Source organism: Lepidothrix coronata, unplaced genomic scaffold (assembly GCF_001604755.1).
Source record: "Lepidothrix coronata isolate B3197 unplaced genomic scaffold, Lepidothrix_coronata-1.0 Scaffold59, whole genome shotgun sequence".
Lineage (NCBI taxonomy): Eukaryota > Metazoa > Chordata > Aves > Passeriformes > Pipridae > Lepidothrix > Lepidothrix coronata.
Genome location: NW_016690239.1, coordinates 1,519,358 through 1,539,206, shown reverse-complemented (window position 1 = coordinate 1,539,206; position 19,849 = coordinate 1,519,358). Strand labels below are relative to the sequence as shown.

At 38.2% G+C, this 19,849-nt stretch overlaps 1 protein-coding gene across 1 annotated transcript in view; it reads right to left on the bottom strand.

The window, feature by feature from the left end:
- The window catches only part of CACNB2 (calcium voltage-gated channel auxiliary subunit beta 2), a 183,049-nt gene extending 163,588 nt beyond the window's left edge, over nucleotides 1-19,461 (bottom strand). The window contains exon 1 of the mRNA XM_017817213.1: nucleotides 19,072-19,461. Coding sequence (XP_017672702.1) covers nucleotides 19,072-19,119 — 48 coding nt within the window. The 5' untranslated portion in view covers nucleotides 19,120-19,461. The remainder of the gene's footprint in view (nucleotides 1-19,071) is intronic.
- Between the last annotated feature and the right edge of the window lie 388 nt (nucleotides 19,462-19,849).

Below are 19,849 nucleotides of genomic sequence, written 5' to 3'. Positions count from 1 at the left end.
ACTGGTGTAGAACAGACTGCATCAGATCTGTCCTTATATATTGTGATAATAAACATGAACTTGGTCCCATACGTACCAGCTGGAAAACAGCTGGCATTTGAGCTTTCTCCTTCTTAATATTAACTCAGTTCACAGAATTTTAGAGTAGCAGCTGCTAATGGCTTGCCAGGCATGTGCTCGAATAAAATGAACTAAATATATTCCCTCACACAGAAGGATTTTGTAATACTGGATTTTACTTAAAGCAGTTAAATTAGTACCAATGGCATACATTAAGCAATTCTTACTGCAAAACTATCATGAAATAAAAGACAATAAGGGTTAAAAATTTAGATGCTAACAAGACTAGAAAGTCTATAAATTAGCTGTTATATGCAGGACCTATGGTGTAATCTTTAATCCCAGAGGACGCAAATCTCACTGTAGAAAACAGACGGTCCTCTTAAGAGGAACAATGCTGAACAATAAAAATAAAATGACAAACATATTCTGCATGTGTTCATCATGCATCCTCTCCTTTCTCATGATGCATTTCTTGTATAATCACTGCAATATCCAATAGTTTTTCTGTCTGTAATGAACATGTTTTCAGAAGATGTTTGTGAGGGGAGATGCTACTGTTATTCTCATTTGATAGCTGGAATATAAATTCCAGATGAGCCCATTAGTTAATGAGGAATCTAGTCTGAGAGGATTCTGGTCTGATCCTTTCAAGAATTTACATTCTGTAATGTTTTCTGTATCTAGAGCACATTTGTGGACTTTTGCTGTTTTGCATACTCAGCAGTTCTGCAAACAAATCTTCAGCACTTCAATTTTGAGATCATAGAGCTGTTTTAAGCTGGGTTTTCCCAAATGTTGGTACACAAGATACTTAGACTATTAGCCAAATCTCAATTTAACCAAAATGTTCAGCCTCACCAAAAGCCCAACAAGTACCAAATCCATTTCCATTCTATTCATAAAACTATCCTCTCTCTTCCTGCCCTACATTGACTTAGTGAGCTCCGCCTTCAGCAACAAAGTGATGTCTCACATCAAGACAATTGTTGGGTTTTTTTGTTTCTGAGTATCAGTCATCCTGTAATGAATACAGCTATGGTCTTAGGAAGAAAAGAATGTGGTACTTGGTCTTTAAATAGCACATTGCAGCATATACACAAAATTCTAGGGTGTTTCAGCTTTCAAATAACTGAATTCCTAATCTCAATATTTTCTTCAGAGGTTTTGCTTTTTTAATAGGTTTTAATAAAAGTTCCAGCACCATCATCACCAGAAAAAAAAATATATATGAATGTGTGCATTGATTCTGATTGTAACAATCTTCACAGTACTTCCTGCAACTGTCCTCAGTTCAGAGCTGTGACTGAAACAGATGTATGTTACCCAAGACATTTCATTTTGGCTCCCCAAAATTACCAGACACTTGAATTAATGTGTCTGCTTTCTCAATATAAAACAGGATAAGAATGTAACCTTGCAAAGAAATGCAGTAAATTTGCTAATTAAAGTTTGTGAAGCAATTAGATGAATATTATAGGACTGCACTGCTTAATGAAGATCATTAAAGAAAAGTCTTTGTATACATAACACAGGAATCCATGACATGGTCTGCCAAACTGTATTTGCTGTTCTTTATGCAGAATAATGGCCAGACCCTCAAAAAGGATCAGATAAATGGTCTTCTGCTTACTGATAGTGGAAAGATATTGCTGCTTAGACAGAGTGCCCTCCTCCTGCTGTCCCTGCCAGCTCTGAGTTTTGGTGGTCATCTCCTCCCTGCCACCAAATGACTTGTGACTGCACAGCCCAGTTGCCGGCCTCCCCTCCAACTCCTCTGACTCCCAGCCTCACTGTCCCTCCCATCAGTCTCAGCCACCAGTGCTGTCACCACCCAGCTTGGCCCGCCAAACAAAGAACAGCAGCAAACTGACTCCTTGCTCTAGACAGATCCCCACAGCTTACTCCAAATCATACTTGTAACTAATGTTTCTCAAAGGATCATCTCATTTCCTCTAATCTCATTCTAAAAAAACTTCTGGAATACAGGCCATGGTCGTAGAAAACCTCCAAGCTGCACAATTTCGAAGTCAATGTGTATGGGATGAATGAAGGAGTCAGGTAGCAAGGCAAGAAGCTGCTGCCACACTGGTACAGCCCAGCAGGCAGGGAAGAAAATGGGATGGATTTACAAGGAGCCAGAATACCCCTAACTGCAAAGGTCTGAAGCCAACCAAAATTCAGATAACTTGAAGTTTGATTTAAAAATAATTCTTCAGTATTTGTCATAGGTTATAATCATCATTCATATTTTCAAAGTGTATTATCTGAGATACTGCAGCTGACTCAGGGATTATGCTTCTCAGAACAGGAAGAAATTCTATGGCTACTAACAGCATGCAGTATCTGTTTCCTGTAGCTAGTTTCTAAAGCTGGTAGGACAAAAACTTCTTTCTATATCTGTCCTATTCAGCAGTACAAAGAAAAAATAGAAATGTTTCATAATAATGTAGAAAAGTGTAAAAAAAGTGGTTCACCAAAAAATGTGAAAAAAAAAATCTGATTTTTACAAGGGTTTGCATGATGCTTTAGAGGTAACTGAAAAGTTCACATTAGATATTTATAAGTAGAAAATTAATGATATGCTCATGGCAAAGGAAAGCTTAAAGAGTATGTAAATGTAATATTTCAGTGGTATTTCAGTTCATTGCAAATAAAGAATAATGGAATTACTAAAAATACTTAAAGAACTGAGGTTTAATACTTGGTGAGTATTAAATTGCATTCGAAATCACACAGAAAAATAATCAAAAGCATCAATCAATAATCAACGGCAAGCCAAATCAAATCTTTCTGTGAAAGATATACTACATGTTAAGAAAGGTATCAGTTCCTGAAGTAATATATTAATTCCAAGAATGTTTCCATGAAACAAAATTCCTCAAGCCTTGGGGAGTAATAAGAATTCTGGTGTCTTTTTCAAAATCTAGTAATTGTTTCTACACCTGAAAAAGTTTCTATTATTCTTATATAAGAAAATCAAAACTATGAAACCTACTACCCCAACGCATTTGTGTGCATCTCTCATCCAAATATATTTACATTAAATAAATGCTTTTTAATGCATTTATTTATTTGAAATTTTTAGTAATATCCTTTACTATGAGTTATTGACATGACTTGAATATTTTCTTTTTTATTCTTCTGTTTTTTTTTTTTTGCTTTTTCCACCGTTTCTTTCGGATTCCCCCCCCGGGGCCAAAAAAAAAAAAAAAAGGATCTGACACGTTTGCAATATTTTATATAACAAAACCACTGAAACATTGTATACACACAAACAAAGCCATGAAGAGTATAAGAGAGAAACAAAAATTTCTTTTAACTTTTTTTTTTACTTCTGACACTAATTAAATACACCATCTGATGATACTATTTTCCTGTGGCTATCTCTTGCATTGATTGAAAAATTTCACAGTCTGAAAAGCCAAACACCCTAGACTATGAAAAAACAGAGCTTTTTAGATGTTGTTATTAGAAAACATCGAGCATTTCAAGCCAAAATTGCTAAGAATAAGCAATGAAGTTTAGAGCAGTGATATTCAAAATTATTACTAGAACTGTGCAAGCCTTTCAGAGAGACAGTTTCATTTTAAACTCTCACAATGTTGTATTTTAATCAATGAAATCATCAATGAAAAGCAAGTACAAAGCAGAATCTGTTCTACTATGTCACATCATTCCTCAGGGACAAGCAGCATACTGCAAAGAATGGCTTTCTAAACAAAAATGCTCTGAAACATGCTATTAAAAGATTACAATATTTGCCATCTTGAAGACCGTGTATCCAGAAAGATACTGGCTCATACAGCCTTTTTTTTCTCCCCTTTCTCATGTCTATTTATATTTGCTATACACAAAGTGATATGATGGACCTGTATCTCTGCTTCTCGAGTTACAGCATCTACATGCAGGGAAGACAGCAAGAGTGGTGTGAGCAGCCAGCCCAGGACAGATCAAGGGAAAACACTTGGCTCTGGCTTATAGTACCTTTGTAGTTAGTCAACAAGACTAGGGTGAAAAGGCAGAACAGGGGACAAAGAAAAGGTAATTAAATAAAGTTCAGCTTGTCCAGGTAATATTTATGTATTATATACACAGATTATCCTCTTAGGTTGCCCAACACGATCCAATATAATCAAGAGTATTGTACTGGAAAAAGGCCATGAATTACATCATCTTTCATGTACCAAATTAAATGTTCCAGCACAGAACAAGCTCAGGAGCACATCTTGGGCACTGCTGGATAAAAGCGACCAGCATGTGACAGAATGATGTGCAGCAATTTATGCTGCCTGTTAACAGGAGTGTCCTATCAGTAGTGCTAGAGAGTGGCCTCCTGAGCTAAGAGAACAGCCAGTGGGACAGACCAGTCTGCAAACCTAGAAGGGTTCATGCAAATTAAAAATGAGAGAGAAAGAGATTCTCATAAAGCCCATAACCTAACACAAATATCTTTATCTCAACATGATTCACAACATGTAACACTGGGGCAGCAATATACCTTCAATTTAAGCTGATGAAGAGCCAGCATTGCTCCAGCCTCCTCCTCCTCCTCCTGCACAGGGACAGCCATTTCCCACCCTGGTGCTGCCAGGCTGTGGTGCTCTGCAGGCAGGAGGTAGGCAGGAGGCAGGCAGGAGGCAGTGGCTGCAGTAGCTGCAGTGGCAATGGCCTCTCCTGAGATCCCTGCTCTGTCCTCCTTCACAGCAAGGCACAACCATTGGCAAAGTTTCAAAACTTCATATTGACAAAATGTGTGAAGCCAGATATTCCCATTGATCTCCAAGACTTTAGAGTGTTTGGAGGCAGGTTTACCTTGTGCAGCAGCAGCTCATGTATCCCTCTTGGTGCTGGGCTGGTGCTGACATCCTGCCTCAACAAGTTGAAACCGAACCAGGACAAGCAATCTTGGTGGCTGAGAACGGTCCTGGCCATACCTTTTCCAGCTTCCTGGAGTTTGCATCTAGTTTTGGCAAGACACCATTGCAAGTCCATCAAATAGGCCTTAAATTTATCTCATTTGCTTGACTTGGGCAAGACCTTTCTGAGTTGTGAGTGACACATCTTATTTTCTCATCCCGGTTCTTACTGGGAAACGCAAGTCCTGAAAGAAGGAATTTCTTATAACCAATTTTTCCTGGGTCGTAACATTCACTGTTGCTGGTCAGCCCTGCAGCTTGGACAAACTGGTCTGTAGTGTTGCAATAGAGACACCACATTGTACCTACTCAGTATGGGAAGTACACTGAGGAATCTCTGAAGTTCAAATCGAGAAACTTAACCTGCTGAAATCATGGTAAGAGTTCTGTATTTATCTCAGTAATTTAGTCACTTAAATTAAGAGAATCATAGAATGGTTGGAGTTGTAAGGGAACTAAAAAATCCTCCAGTTCCAAGCCCCCTGCCATGGGCAGGGAAGCCATTCGCTAGATTAGGTTGCTCAGGGCCTCATCCAACCTGGCCTTGAACAGTTCCAATTTCTCTAAGCAAAATAAATTTGTACATTTAGACCTGTAAATGTAATTTGCTAAATTGAATCAAGGAACCAGATAGTAATAATTTCTTAAAAAAAAAATTACTTTTCTACCTCTTAGGTCAGAAATCCACATTTTTTATGACAAAGTGACAGAGAAGTTACTTTCAATTTGTGATTCACACACCTCTGTATTTGAAAAGCACCCCAGAAACTTGTCACATACACAAAAGAAGAATACAAGCTCCAAAGAAATTATCATAACTGCAAGTTTTATTTGTCTAATTTGTCCTTTTTTAGCATGCTTTAAATTTGTTAAATTTAAAGTACAGAAATTAAAGAAAACACACAGGCACATGAACATGTGACCATCATTGAATCAGAAAATTGCTTTGGGTCTCACTGACTTTGGCAGTTTTACAAAATTTTGATTTCCAGCTGGTTGAACTCTTCTTGAACAACTCTTTTTTTTTTACTGCAGTAGTCATAAACTGGCTTTTCTGTCTCGTCTACCATCCGTGTTATCTGAATAAATGTATTTTTGTCTAGAACATATATGACTTCCCTAATGCAAACCAGCTACACTATTCCTTCTGTATTTTTACAGTATCTAAGAAAACAAAGAATTTTTTTCTGCCTGTGATCATGCCATTTCTCAAGGGGTACAGAAATCCTTTTTGTTCAGCATTCCTGCAACGCAGCCTTACAATAACAACTGGTACTGTGAGCAAGCTTTGCACAGGAAGGCAGAGAGATTTCCTTTGAATCCAGACATGAGTGACTGCAGAGATCACCTCTGTGATTGCAGCCTGTACCACAGGTAAATATCACTATTTCTGGAAACAGTTTTTATCTTCTCTGTTCTGTCTCCTTTTTACTTATTTATTTCAAGAAAAATTTATTTCAATTGATGTCTGAGGTTTATTTCAGTCTACTGTACTTTGGCATTTTTCTTCAAAAGTTACAAGGACCACTTTATCCAGCTTAGAAATGTAACTATGACGGGGGTCAACTCCTTAACTGTAAGTAGCAGTATTAGCAAAAAACATGATGACATGATGTCTTATCTCTTTGAATCCAAAGCAATTTCAAATATAAGTATAAAATAAAAGGAGAATATTTGGCCCAAACACCCCATTTTCAAATGCACACCTGGAGGAAGGGTCCTGCACAGGAGTCCTGTGTCTGCAGCTGGCAGGAGCTCAGCAATGGCAAGGCTGAGCCAGGTCACCACATTCAGACCAGGAGAGATTTGCTGTGCAATCTTCCAGCTCTCCTAAGAAGCTTTCTTGATTTTGGTGGGGTTTTGTTTATTTCTTTGTTTTTTAATATTTTAATTTTTAAGAAACCCTACTGCATATGGATGTGAAGGTGTAACACCATAGATCATAAAAAGGGAAACAGTTTTAAAACATTTTTTGGCAACCTCACTGGAGACCAGTTGAAAAATTGCTGTCTTGATTCCCTCTGATGATTAGGACACACAGATTTACGCAATCCTGGGACACCCTTTCCTAAGGCAAATCTTATTACCTTTGGTCATTACCTGGCAGATGCATTGGACAAACAGAATATTTCTTAAAATATGAATTGAATATGTTGGGAAGTTTGACTTCCAATAGGCTTGGATGAGGCATGTTATTACCTAGGAGCTTTCCAACCTTTGACAGAAGCCAGTTTAAGATTAAAAAAAAAAAAAGAGATTTTCTTTCAACTTCCAAAGCAGTCAACAGTTAAATTTTTTTATTAAGACAAAAGTAAAGAAGCTGAATCTCTTCCTTTGCACAATCTGTTTCTATTGCATTTTCCATCTTTCTGCATCTCTTAACCCTGAGGCTGCAACCCTCATTGAGTATCTCTTTCTGGTGAAGAACTTAGCATTTTATAATTAACCTGATCATTGAATCCCCCCTCAATGTTTGACACTGAGACTTAATTTATTTCTTCCTGATTTACAAAACTCTGTGGTCATTTTTCCTCAAAAAATAAATCCTGTTTTGTTTCCTTGGAGACGTAAATATTTCCTTCTTAGACAAGGTATCATTTCATGCACTTTCCTGGTTTAATGAACCCTTCTTTGCCTCAGTCAGGATAACATTTCTTTCATTCTGATGCCCTTTGGTGACTTGTTGCAACTGTTGTCTTCTCCTAAGGTATGTATTGTAATCTATAGGCAACCTTCACAAAAATGAGCCTTGGCATATCCAAAGTATGTTTTACCAAAAGCTGGAAAATTCAAGGTGTGGGAATTACACTTACAACTGTTTCAGTCCAAAATTCGAATACCAGCAGAAAAAGAACAGCTAGGATTAAACAGGAAGCCTTGGGCCACAGAGGCTGGGGAAAAAAACACCATTTAAAAGACCAGACAAGATCCATTGTCCCGATCTCCCCCAGCAGGATGTAGAGAGACTTTGCATGATGCTATCAAATATCCCATTGTTTTCTCCCTCCCTGTGTAAATCCTTCTTTTGGGTAAAGCTGATCACCCTTCCCAATGTAACTGCTTACTGGAAATATCGAACCTTTTTCCGCAAAATGTAAATACTGTATCGGAGAAAGGTAAAATTATTTTTCTCCTTGTGTCACCTCTGTTACTGGAAATGCTAATAGGTTGTGGAAACCTCTGTTTGGAATAACCCTGCCTCCTCATTAGCATGTAAGCCCCTGAGACCCTTAAATAGCACTTGCGTGTTCAATAAATCAGTCCAGTTTTTGCCTCTATATCTGGGATCTTAATAGCTTTATTGGACTGTTACATACAATATAACTGCTGAACAGTATTTTTGTTTTTTAATATCTATAGCCTAGTAACAATGCTTCATCACTTGGTATTTCAGTACTATTATGTGGTAACAAAGATTCTACAAAATGAGTAACAATCCATTGCCATATCTCCTTCTGCTCACAAGGCAGATAGGATAGCATCAAACAATGGATGTAGTCTTAAAATAATTGCCTGACTAAGCCTGTCTTTCCTTAGCTGCTGGGGGCCAAGAATCAGCATCTTATATTTATTTACCAATGCTTGTTTTGTGTAAAACCATGCTATTTCAGCACACTTTCAATATTCTGGGAGAAAATGAAGACTAAACCCCATTAGATTAACTGTATTACAATATTTTTCTTTCTTGTCTTTTGGACAACTTTTTGCTCTGTTTGATTCTGAGTAGGCACATAGTTAAACAAACTGGTCTATCTTCTGAATCTTTTGCATGGCCTGCAGTGAGACAAGTCTTGCACATAAGTGATGCTCTTAGAAATAGCAAAAAATCCAGTTTAATTAATATCTGTGGCTCACAAATTAATTCAATAAAACCAGCAAAGAGTACATTTTCTAATACATGTAGCTCACATTCACAACTGGAAAAATGAGTAAAACAGAGTATTTTAAAGTAAGATAAAAACAGAGAAACCTTGGAAAAGTTGTATTCACAACTTACTGAAAAAATCCAAGTGATCAGAAAATATGGGAAAAGTGTTAGCAAAGAAAAAGAAAGCTATTTTACCTGGGATAGTTTCTAGAAGTAACAAATGGAAATAGAAGAGCAACAAATGAAGCAAGATGTTTCTGCTGAAAATAGATGTGTCAATGCCTGGTATAGTTGAGCGAGTTCTGTGTGCAAACTCATAAACAGAAAAGACTATAAAATGTGAAGATGGTGAGTGTTATTGCTAGCAGTCTGGTTATAAGCTTTGAAAAAGACTTTACAGAGATGAGGGATAAGATGAAGCATTTTGCCAGATGTAGAATAAACAGGTCACTATTCCCATAAAGATAATAATTTTCATTCCTTTATAACAGATCAAAGCTTGCAAATGCTACCTTCAAATTGTTTCCAGAAGGAACACAAACCTCAAGAGCATTCCTTGTTTTGCATTATGCTCTAATGCCACACAGTATGCTCCTAGTTACACTTGTGCATGTTAACATAGATCATGACTGCAAATACATACTGCAACAGTTTCTTCAGCTCTTAAACTAATAGTATTTCGTCCAAGTGAAGTAGCAGAGTGGTTCCATCTAGAGGAGGAGTGTGTAAACACTACTCATTCCTGATGACTGGCTGTTTTTAAGTAAAGAATAGACATAAACCATTAACACAGCACACTCAGTATAAAGGCCCTGCCACCTGGTACCACAGCCCTACAAATAATCTGTTTCTTACAGTAGTGCATGCTTGGTTGAACTGAACAGAAATTACAATGTTATAAGCATCAAAACTATTAACATTTACAATCTAGATGGTTCAGGGCATATCTGCAGCCATGAATAATGTTAAAGTTGATGTGACTGGAAATGACATATAAAAGAGCTCTACAAGTGAAACTGCTCTCTGAGGTATAAATCAAACCGATGCTTCGTTCACTCACTAACCAACAGCTTACTTTTTACAGAACCATAGAATGGTCTGGGTTGGAAGGGACCTTAAAGATCATTCAGTTCCAAAGCCCCTGGCATAAGCAGAAACACCCTTCACTGGAACAAGTTCCTCAAATCCCCATCCAACCTTGTGTTGAACACTTCCAGGGACGGGGCAGCCCAAACTTCTCTAAGCAACCTGCTCTGGTGTCTCACCATTCATATAGTGAAGAATTTCTTTGTAACATCTGCCCTCTTTGAGTTTAAAACCATTCTTCCTTGTCCTATCACCACAGGCTGTCCCTGTCCCTGTCCAGCTTTCTTGCAGGCCCCCTTCAGGGACTGGAAGGTGCTGTAAGGTTTGCCCAGAGCCTACTCTTTTCCAGACTGAACAATCATAACTCCACCAGCCTGTCTTCATAGGAGAGGTGTTCTATGCCTCTGATCATGTTCATGGCCCTCCTTTGGACTCACTCCAGCAAGTTCATGTCCTTCTTATGTTGGGGGCCCCAGAGCTGAATGCAGTGCTCCAGGCAGGGTCTCAGAAGAGCAGAGTAGAAGGGGAGAATCACTTCCGCCAACCTGCTGGCCACACTTCTTTTGATGCAGCTCAGGATACAGCTGAATTTCTGGACTGCAAGCGCACATTGCCTAGTCATGTTGAGCTTCTCATCCACCAACACCTCTAAGTCTTTCTCCTCGGGTCTATGGCTCTCAGTCCACTCAGAATACTCTCTGCCCAGCCTGTACCTGTGCTTGGGATTGCCCTGACCCAGGTGCAAGACCTTGTACTTGGCCTTATTGAAATTCTTGAGGTTGGCAAAAGCGCACCTCTCAAGTAGGACAAAGTCCTTATGCATGGCATCTCTGCCCTCCAGTATGTCAACTGCACCACACAGCTTGTTAACGTCAGCCAACTTGCTGACAGTGCACTTTATCCCACTGTCCATACTGCTGATAAAGATGTTAAACTGTCCCAACAATGACATTGAGCCATTGGCCACAACCCTTTGAGTGCGACTATCCAGCCAATTCCTTATTCACCGAGTGGTCCATCTGTCAGATCCATGTCTCCTCAGTTTAGAGACCAGGATGTTGTGCAGGGCAGTGTCAAATGCTTTGCACAAGCCCAGGTAAATGATGTCAGTTTCTCTTCCCTCATCCACCAATGCTGTAGCCCAGATGTAGAAGGCCACCAAATCTGTCAGGCATGATTTTCCCTTAGTAAAACCATGCTGACTGTTACCAATCACCTCCTTATTCTCCATATTGCATAGCATATGGGATTACGTTTCCCATTTTCAAGTCAGTGAGAACTTCACTTGACTGCCATGACTTCTCACGTATGATGGATAGTGGCTTAGCCACTTCATCTGCCAGTTGCCTCAGGACCCGCAGATGCATTTCATCAGGTCCCATGGACTTGTGCACCTTCAGGTTCCTTAGATGGTCTCAAACATGATCTCCTACAGCAGGCAGTTCTACATTCTCAGTCTCTGCCTTTGCCTTCTGTGACTTGGGTGGTGTGGCTGAAGCATTTGTCAGTGAAGACTGAAGCAAAAAAGTTTTTGAGTACCTCAGTCTTCTCCATGTCCCAGGTACCCAGGTATCCTGTTTCTGTCTTCAAAGGTACCACATTTTTCTTTGTTTTCCTTTTATCACCAATATACCTATAGAAGCTTTTGTTGATGCCCTTGACATCTCTGGATAGATTTAATTCTGTCAGGGCTTTGCTCGGAAAATTTTTCAGTATTCTTTCAATGTTCCTGCTGGAAAGGGGTGTTTAATCACACCAGACCATTGCAAGACTTTTACCAGAAGAGATTCTGCTCAGTGAAGGACTTTTGCTATGTTCAGCACTTCACCGAATCTATCTTTTCCATTCAAATATAAAAGTATTCTTTTATTTTCTATCATTTCCCTGTCAGTAAGTTACTAATTTTGCCACTTTAGTATAAAGATAGTAGGAAAGACATTAAACATTGCAATCTTCCTTAGAGAATTCAGGAGACTCAATTAGTATTGTAAGATAGCCAGTTAATTTATCATGACTTCACAGTCTCATAAAATTGTTATGGAATGCCAATTCATCAGAAAATGTATTAAAATTGCCAGGAGTACTTAAATTTTTTCTCTACCACTGAAGTCAGTAAGTACTGTACTCAAAGACATTATATCCAAGAAGAGCAGAAGGAAAAAGTAAGTGCTGGAAAGGAAAACATACAGTCACAAAAGAACAAAACAACCAAACCAATAAAAGCCTAAGAACAAAGGAGAAAAACATTTTTACCAACTAAGAATGACAAAGTTCACTGTGTATGAAGTGGGAGAAAAGGCAGAGGATAAAAAGACTGTGAGCTGAAAGGACATGAAATATGAAAATGGGTTACATTTTACTTGTAGCAATCTCAAACTAGTTTTAAGTGTTTAGCTTCAACAAATACTCTTTTTTTCAGGTTTCATACAAAATATTATATTTCTGCACACATACTTGTGCAGCCCGATTCTCTTTCCATCAAAGTGTCAGTTTTGTGGAAAGGAAGTGCCCCAGGCCTCTTTCTATATGATTTGTTCACAGCCACAGGATGAATCACTGGTGAGTCTGGAGACAAAGGTTATTAAGTCCTGATTCCCACTTATTAACTCCAATAGCCTAATCATAGAGCGTACAGTGGTCTAAGTGTATAACTTGTTGCAAATTTGCAACTTATTTTCAGTAATATACCACAGGTTTCAGAAAACACAAAGCCTTTTTAAAAACACCTTATTTAAGCAGAGCTTCAGAAAACTGTAATATTAAAATAATATGCATAAAATAAAGTCAAGGTGGGGGAGGAAGAGGAGTTTACAAGTGAAGAAGGTTGATTTCACCAGTTTGAGCTTTTCTTGCTAGTAACAATGCAAACAATGTCACGAATTTGATATACCCAAATTAGAAGGGAATAACAAAATAATGCCCCAGTTAAGCAATTAGTGAAATAGTGATAGGATTACCAGAAGAAATAGGAATTCAGCCTTAACAGCTGAGAATAGAGGAAAGTAATTAAAATGGGGTTCTATAACTCTTTACTTCAGTATAAAATTAAAATTGTGATATTACTCCTGTCTTGAAATTTTTAGCTTTTTAAATATATTATTCAAACAGCTACATTATGTATGGAATAAAAAAGCAAAGCCAGCAGACCCTTACTGCAGATATTGCCTGCAATATTTTACCCACCAGCCATATTGTTATATATATTTTTTACTTCGAGATGCAAAATGAGCTATAAATGTTCCATTTAATTCTCCTAAATGTAAGATTATTTTTTTTTCAAAAGAAGCCCCTTTTGCTAGTTAATTAAATTCAAAGGCTGTACCTAGGGAATGCAGTAAGAAGAAAGAATTTAAAGAAGGGAGACAAGAAAATGTATTTTCTTTAAACAGAGGCTTTGTAGTCCAAACTCTGTGCTATAAAATGGAAAGCAATCATTTAAATGGAGCCACAGAGTCCAAAAGAGAAATTATGACTACTTAATTATGGGACAGGAAAAACAATAGGAGCAAATGTGTGAATTTTCATGTGAAAAGACTGGAGTTGTAATCTAAACAGTTTAACTTCAGTACTACTCCCCAGAATAATGAATAACAAGTTGTTAGACAATTGTAGCAGAGTAAATGCAGGTAAAGGGAATTTATTTCTTTTCATTTCATCAGTGCAAAGTTTAGCAGTCCTAGTTTGACTGGTATACAACAACTAACAGAGTCTTGCTTCAGATCACTTTCCCCTTAAATATTGCCACATCAGTTTATTCCACTTTATTCACTTACTATCTTCTTTCCACACTACCAAAGAGAAATATTAGAAAATTAGGGTATAGAAAAAAATGCAAAAGAACTTCCAAAAAATATTTTAAATACAGAAAATATGCTCCAAATCCATAGATTATGTGTTGCTCCATAACAGTACTGAGGCACCCAATATTGAGGGCAGTCCAGTCACTAAAAAAGGTTAAAGGACTATTTTTCCTTTTCCAGCCAATTCCTTTAAGTTATAAATATAACAGGTTTATGCTAAAAGAACTGCTCTAAATCTCATCATCAGTAAACCACAACTTCTCTATACTTCCTTTCCTCCTTCTCAGCATGTGCTTTTCTGCCTACAATATACAAAGAGAATCACAGAGGTAAATCCTGATAACATCAGTTCATCCATGGCTGCCTTAGCCTGCAACTTTTACTTGTGAACAGCTCAAACTCCCACTAAAACTGATGACAGCAACAATGGAAAAAAGAGGGATAGATGCCAGACTAGGTTTAACAGCACAGGAGTGTTAGGGATCATAGAAATAGCCCTGCAGGTGCAGTCCTAGGAAGGGAAAATACAAGGCTGAGGCTAATGTCAACAGAAGGAAAAGAAATTTAGAACTGTGAAGCAGGAATTCCGCAGGTCAAAACCAGAGAAGCATGGTGGAGAAGAGTAAAAAAAGTAGCTATATCTGGAAAAAACCCAAAACTATAAATCAGCAATGAAGAAGAGAAAGGGAGGTAGAGAACAAAAGGAACAAGGGAAAGGACAGCATCTGCTATGATAAAGAATGGTCTGGTGAGGAACATGATTAAGTGATAGATGGAAAAGATTACAGTCTCAAAAGGAACAGAAAAAAAAAGCCCTAGTCCAAATCTAACACCACCAAAAAGAGAACATTTCCTCAGGAGGTCTGAAATATCCTCCAGACACAGGCACAAAAAGCCTACCGTCTGGATTCTGCTCACTGCTGCAGGCAGAAAGCTCTCCAATTACAGTCCCCACCATTAGACAAGAAGCATCTTGAAACAAAAATGACACCAAGGACCTTAATTATGTTAAACTAAAATACACAGTACAAGCCATACCACAAAGTTCACTACTTATATTTAAATAAAGTTTATATTGTTTTGAAATGCATTTTTAAAGAGTTTTACCCCCCTTTTTTTCATGGCAAATTACAGTAGTCGTTTGTTAAGGATTAGAGCCAGAGTAATGAATATTTGCCTTTCAGACGTCATCTCCAGGTTTTATCAAATTAGTTCTAAAGCTAAGGAAAATATTTAAAACATTGGCTCAGTCTTATTCTGAATAGTCCATCCAGCTAAGCAAAAAAGTAATTTCATAATTCTAGAAAAAACCCAAACCAAAACAAAAAAGCACACAAAAATTCAAAAGGTCAACAACATGAGTTTTCAAACAAATTAATATTTTTCAAACAAATCACTATTATATACAATGTTGTGAAATCCAGACAACTAAAGATTTTAAGCTGTTATTAAAAGTACAATGGATTCCAGCCTATGGCTTGCCTATCCAGATTAGCTTTTGTTGGTCCTCCATGGCTACATCCATACCTACTCTTCTGTAAGAATGGTAATAAGCAAGTACTCTGCAAACACACCTGCACCCTGAGAAGCCAGGAAGCTCTGCAGTACACTAACATGCTCAAGGTGCTTACATTTACCTGTCTGTGTGCTCCGGTAGATGACTTCCAGATGTGTATTTCGTTACTTCCATGTTCACTGACTTGTAGAGTCTTTCAAGAAACAATATGGACTCTCCTCCTTGATTTCACTTGCCATGGATAAAAAGTTCAGAATCAACTCCTATTATGTTGCCATAAAAACAATTTTTCCAGTTTGGCTGGAAAGTTGCATCATTGCAAATGAGATCACTCACAGCAGTAAGAGAAGGCAGCACATACAGTCAAGCAAAGAGGTTGAGAGAATTGCTCTGTTCAGAAACATGCAGACTCTGACATTATCTTGGACTCTGTGTTCAAACAGCCTTCATTTCCAGACACATCCAGGGAAAACAGCAGAGACCTGGAAACAGTGTAAGATTTCTGAGTGACCTCCATCAGACTACAACTTCTCTTGAAAGTTGGATGGATAGACTGGACTAAAGTTTGAAAGTGAAATAAACTGGTCAGTCTTCAGGCTCCAGTGCTTTTAGATGTTCTGTATCGTGCAGACAGGAAGAGTTGTGAGAACATTTCTGGCCAACATACAATTAGTTTTAAACTCCACTTCCGGAAAGAGATGAGATTGTTCACTGGAAGGACTCCACACAGCTAGTCCTCAATACTACCCCAAATAGACCCTGTCTGACAAATGGCATGACCCCATCTCACACACATGACCAGTGGAATAAGGTGAAGAAGTTATTTGCACTTATCTCCAGCTTTGCCATGAAAATGTCCAATATAAGAATCATTATTTCTAGAATTGGGTATTAGCATGCAGTCATAATGTTCATATGGCACATCCTACCATTAGAAGCTGAAGATTATTCCACACCATATTGGCTAGGCTTCGCGAACGAAGATTTGGGAACACCATATTAAACATATTGCATTAAATGACACTTCAGCCTCCCATCACCCTGATTACCCACTAACCCAGAGAAACTGCAGAACAGGACGAGAAAGAGTCAGGACTTAATGCAGGCATTACATGGTGCCATGATGAAGGAAGAGTTAATGAGAGAAAAGCCCGGAGAGAACTCCTGAGCCAAATTTCATTTTGTTACCATTGTGTGGTCTGCACATCACTCAACAGCCGCAAAGCCTGGAGAGAAGGTAAAGATGGATACAACCCATCCAGGTCTTCAGTTTTATCCCTGCACACAGCTGCAGGACTAATCTCTGTGCATGACAGTCTAACATGCAAGCGATCACAGAAAGGAGCAATGTATGAATACAAACATCTTCTTTACCAACAATGCTGCACCTCCAAAGAAATAATGTGAGCCTGTGTAACTAAGGGTAATGATCTATTCCTGACCCAAAAGATCATCAAAGGGATTGATTATGACGAAGATCTGCACCTGGACCAGAATTTTTAGGACCTGGACCAGGATGAGCTGTTTTGGAAGCAAACAACAGTCAGTTAGATTTGGTCGTATGTTTTTGGTTACATAAAGTACAGAATCTTAAACTCCCCCAAAAATGAAAAAGCACCCCAAAGTTCTAAGGTGGATCATTCACCACTACAAATTCATAAGCAATTTCAGAACTGTACACTAATAACCCAGAATAAAAGTCTACTGTTTTTCCCCAGTGACTCAGACGTTAATAAAAAGGGTCATATCTTGGCTCACTTTAATTTCAGTGCTTTCGTCCCAAAAGAATCACGCAGTACAACCTCAATTAGCCCAATGCCATGGGGAACGCCAAAAAAATTTAATAATAGTGGGTTTGGATAATCAAGGATTCAAACAACAGTGAGAATTTTTATTGTAATTAAGTTATTTAAGAACACGGTCGTCTTTCACGTAAGAGGGACCGGATCAAAAAGATCAAGGGCAAACTTCATTTCACTTGTCCTAACTAAGACGGAGCAACCTTCTTTTTTATAAACATTTAGTGGGGTCTTCAGAATACCACAAGATCCATCAGCATGGCACAATACCATTTACACAAAAAGTATCACAAAATAAGGTACAAACCTTAATACTTTATAAAATATTCACTAAGCATCTTTCTCTCCATTGCCCGTAAACATCAAAAAAATTATGGCATTCATGGGGTTTAATCTGAGACTAAAGCTGAGTAGATGTCATGGTCATTCACAAATGAGTGTTCTGACACTTCCAGGTTGTGAAACAGGCAGATATTTTATTCTGTCTAGATAATATTATTCACAATGGTTGGTGCTACAATAACAAGGAGAAATGAAAGGTGATGCATCTCAGGAGGTCAGTATTTTCAAATGCCCTAAACTCCACCGGCTTGAGGGATCTAACAGTTAAGAAATACATAAAATGGATTTGTATTTCAACTTCTGCATAATGGTGGGAATAGCTATATGTCAAATAAGTATCTGTATAAGCGATGTCCAAGTTTTGCTTTTATATTGAATTGATGGCTAAAAGTAACTATGCACTGTTTTTTGCCTTGTTTATACAAAATGCTGTACTATTTTAATTCTTACCTTGATCTTGTCTGATGCTCCATACTTCTGCCTGCTTCTTACAGAACAGTATCAACTATTGCACCAGTCAGAACAAAATACATCAAAAGTCAAATTAGCTGTACAAAACAACTATGACCACACTAACATTTACAATTGGTTACATCTCTGCAATATGTTATGAAGAGATGTGTTTTCTTTTTAATAATTTTATTCTCTTCATCAGTCCCCTACACAAACTTTGACCTAGATTGCACCTATTTATGACCTTGCTTGTTCTGTGATCGATTTTTAAGCACTGTCTAAAAGACCTTTCTACGGCACAGAGAAACACACAGCATTTCTGACAACAGAATTATTTCTCCTGATGCCTTTGCTCTTTCCTTCTGCAACAAGCTACAAGCTGCTTGTTGCTAATACTCAGAAATTTCAATTTGCAGCTTAGCCTGATCATTGCAACCTCCTGCTTCTCATCATGTCTCTCTGACAACTGAACAGCAGAATAGAAACTGAGTGTTAAAACACAAATTAATTACTCAGGAGATTAGCATATCAGCTGAGTATAGTTCAGACATATTTCAACTAATAGTCAATCTTTTTCATTACTAATACTTGAGCTTTGGTGCTGGCCTTCCTTGTGGAATTTGTTGAAGACAGCCATTTTGCAAGACAGAGCAGTCATACCACACCAGAGTATTGAAGTACTCTGTTCGGGAAAGCAAATACACTGTGCAAACCAGCAGGCAATACTTCTGCCACTGTACTACTGCTCTTTTTCAAAAGAACTACCTCATAAGATTATTTTTATGTTCCTCAGGGTCTTTCAAATAATTTTTGTGCCCAGACCCTAATTGCTTATAACTTTATTTTCATTTATCTTACACAGATAAATAGATGTCCTTTTCTAATGACTCCACTTACACAGAGCTACTAGCAAGAATAAATACAGAGCTTAGAAAAAGAAGTCAGAATGGTCAGACTTCCAGTCCTTTAACACTACAGGTTTATTTTAAAATAAGATATATTCTTGAGAATATGAACAAGTTAGAAGAAAACAGATGACAAGAGACTCATACCTGTTAAAAAGATCCTTGTGTCTTTGGGCTGTAAAAACTTACTTCACATGTAGTTAGCACTCTGGTCAGTCACTCAGCTATACATTAAAATACCTGCCTCAGCCATACCATACCATCTAATATATTAGGAGTTGAACATACAAGTTAGCATCATTCTTACACAAATCAAAACTTACATAGGAAACCCGTACTCGCCGTCGGTGCACCAACCCACAGCACTGCATGAAGAGGACAGCAGACAACAATCAGGGTATGCTTTCACCAAGCTTCAGTCATTCCTGTCTCGTCTGAGACACTGTCCATCTCTCCTCACTTTTCAGCCCCAAGTGCAAGGGAACAGGTAAATAAAACAGTCACCCTTCAGCTCCCAAGATGTTTTAAATTACATCGAAGACAGACGAAACTTATTCTCTCTGAGTAAATCAATCTCTTCTGTTTCCGATGATTTAAAAAGAAAGGTAGAAAAAAACCCCCAACAACAAAAACCCAGAGGCACGTCTTTATTTCCTCAGCATCCAGTTCTTACAAAGCAAATTCCGTATTCGTATGCATCCTTTACTACACGTGGCGTAAGGTTTGTATCAACCATTCTGAAGTTGGAAGAGACAGAGACATAACAGGATCTTTATATCTCAGACCACTGCAACCCTGGCTTTCCGAAGGTCTCTTGCTGCTGCTGCTGTCGCTGCTGCTGTTGTTATTGCTGCTGCTGCTGCTATTACAGCTTTCTTCCCAATGCACAAACCAGCAAGAGCATCCTTGCTTCAGTGTTACCTCTGGTCTTAGGCATATCTGATTTGTTAATTAACCCTTCCCAACAGCCTGAAAAAATGATGGAGTGACTTTAATTCACTCTGGATTCACAGGACTACAGAACCACCCTCCAAATAGGCAGATGCTTTGTCTGGCGATACGTGTTTCACATGAACTGTAGGCAGGACTGCTGAGTGGCCT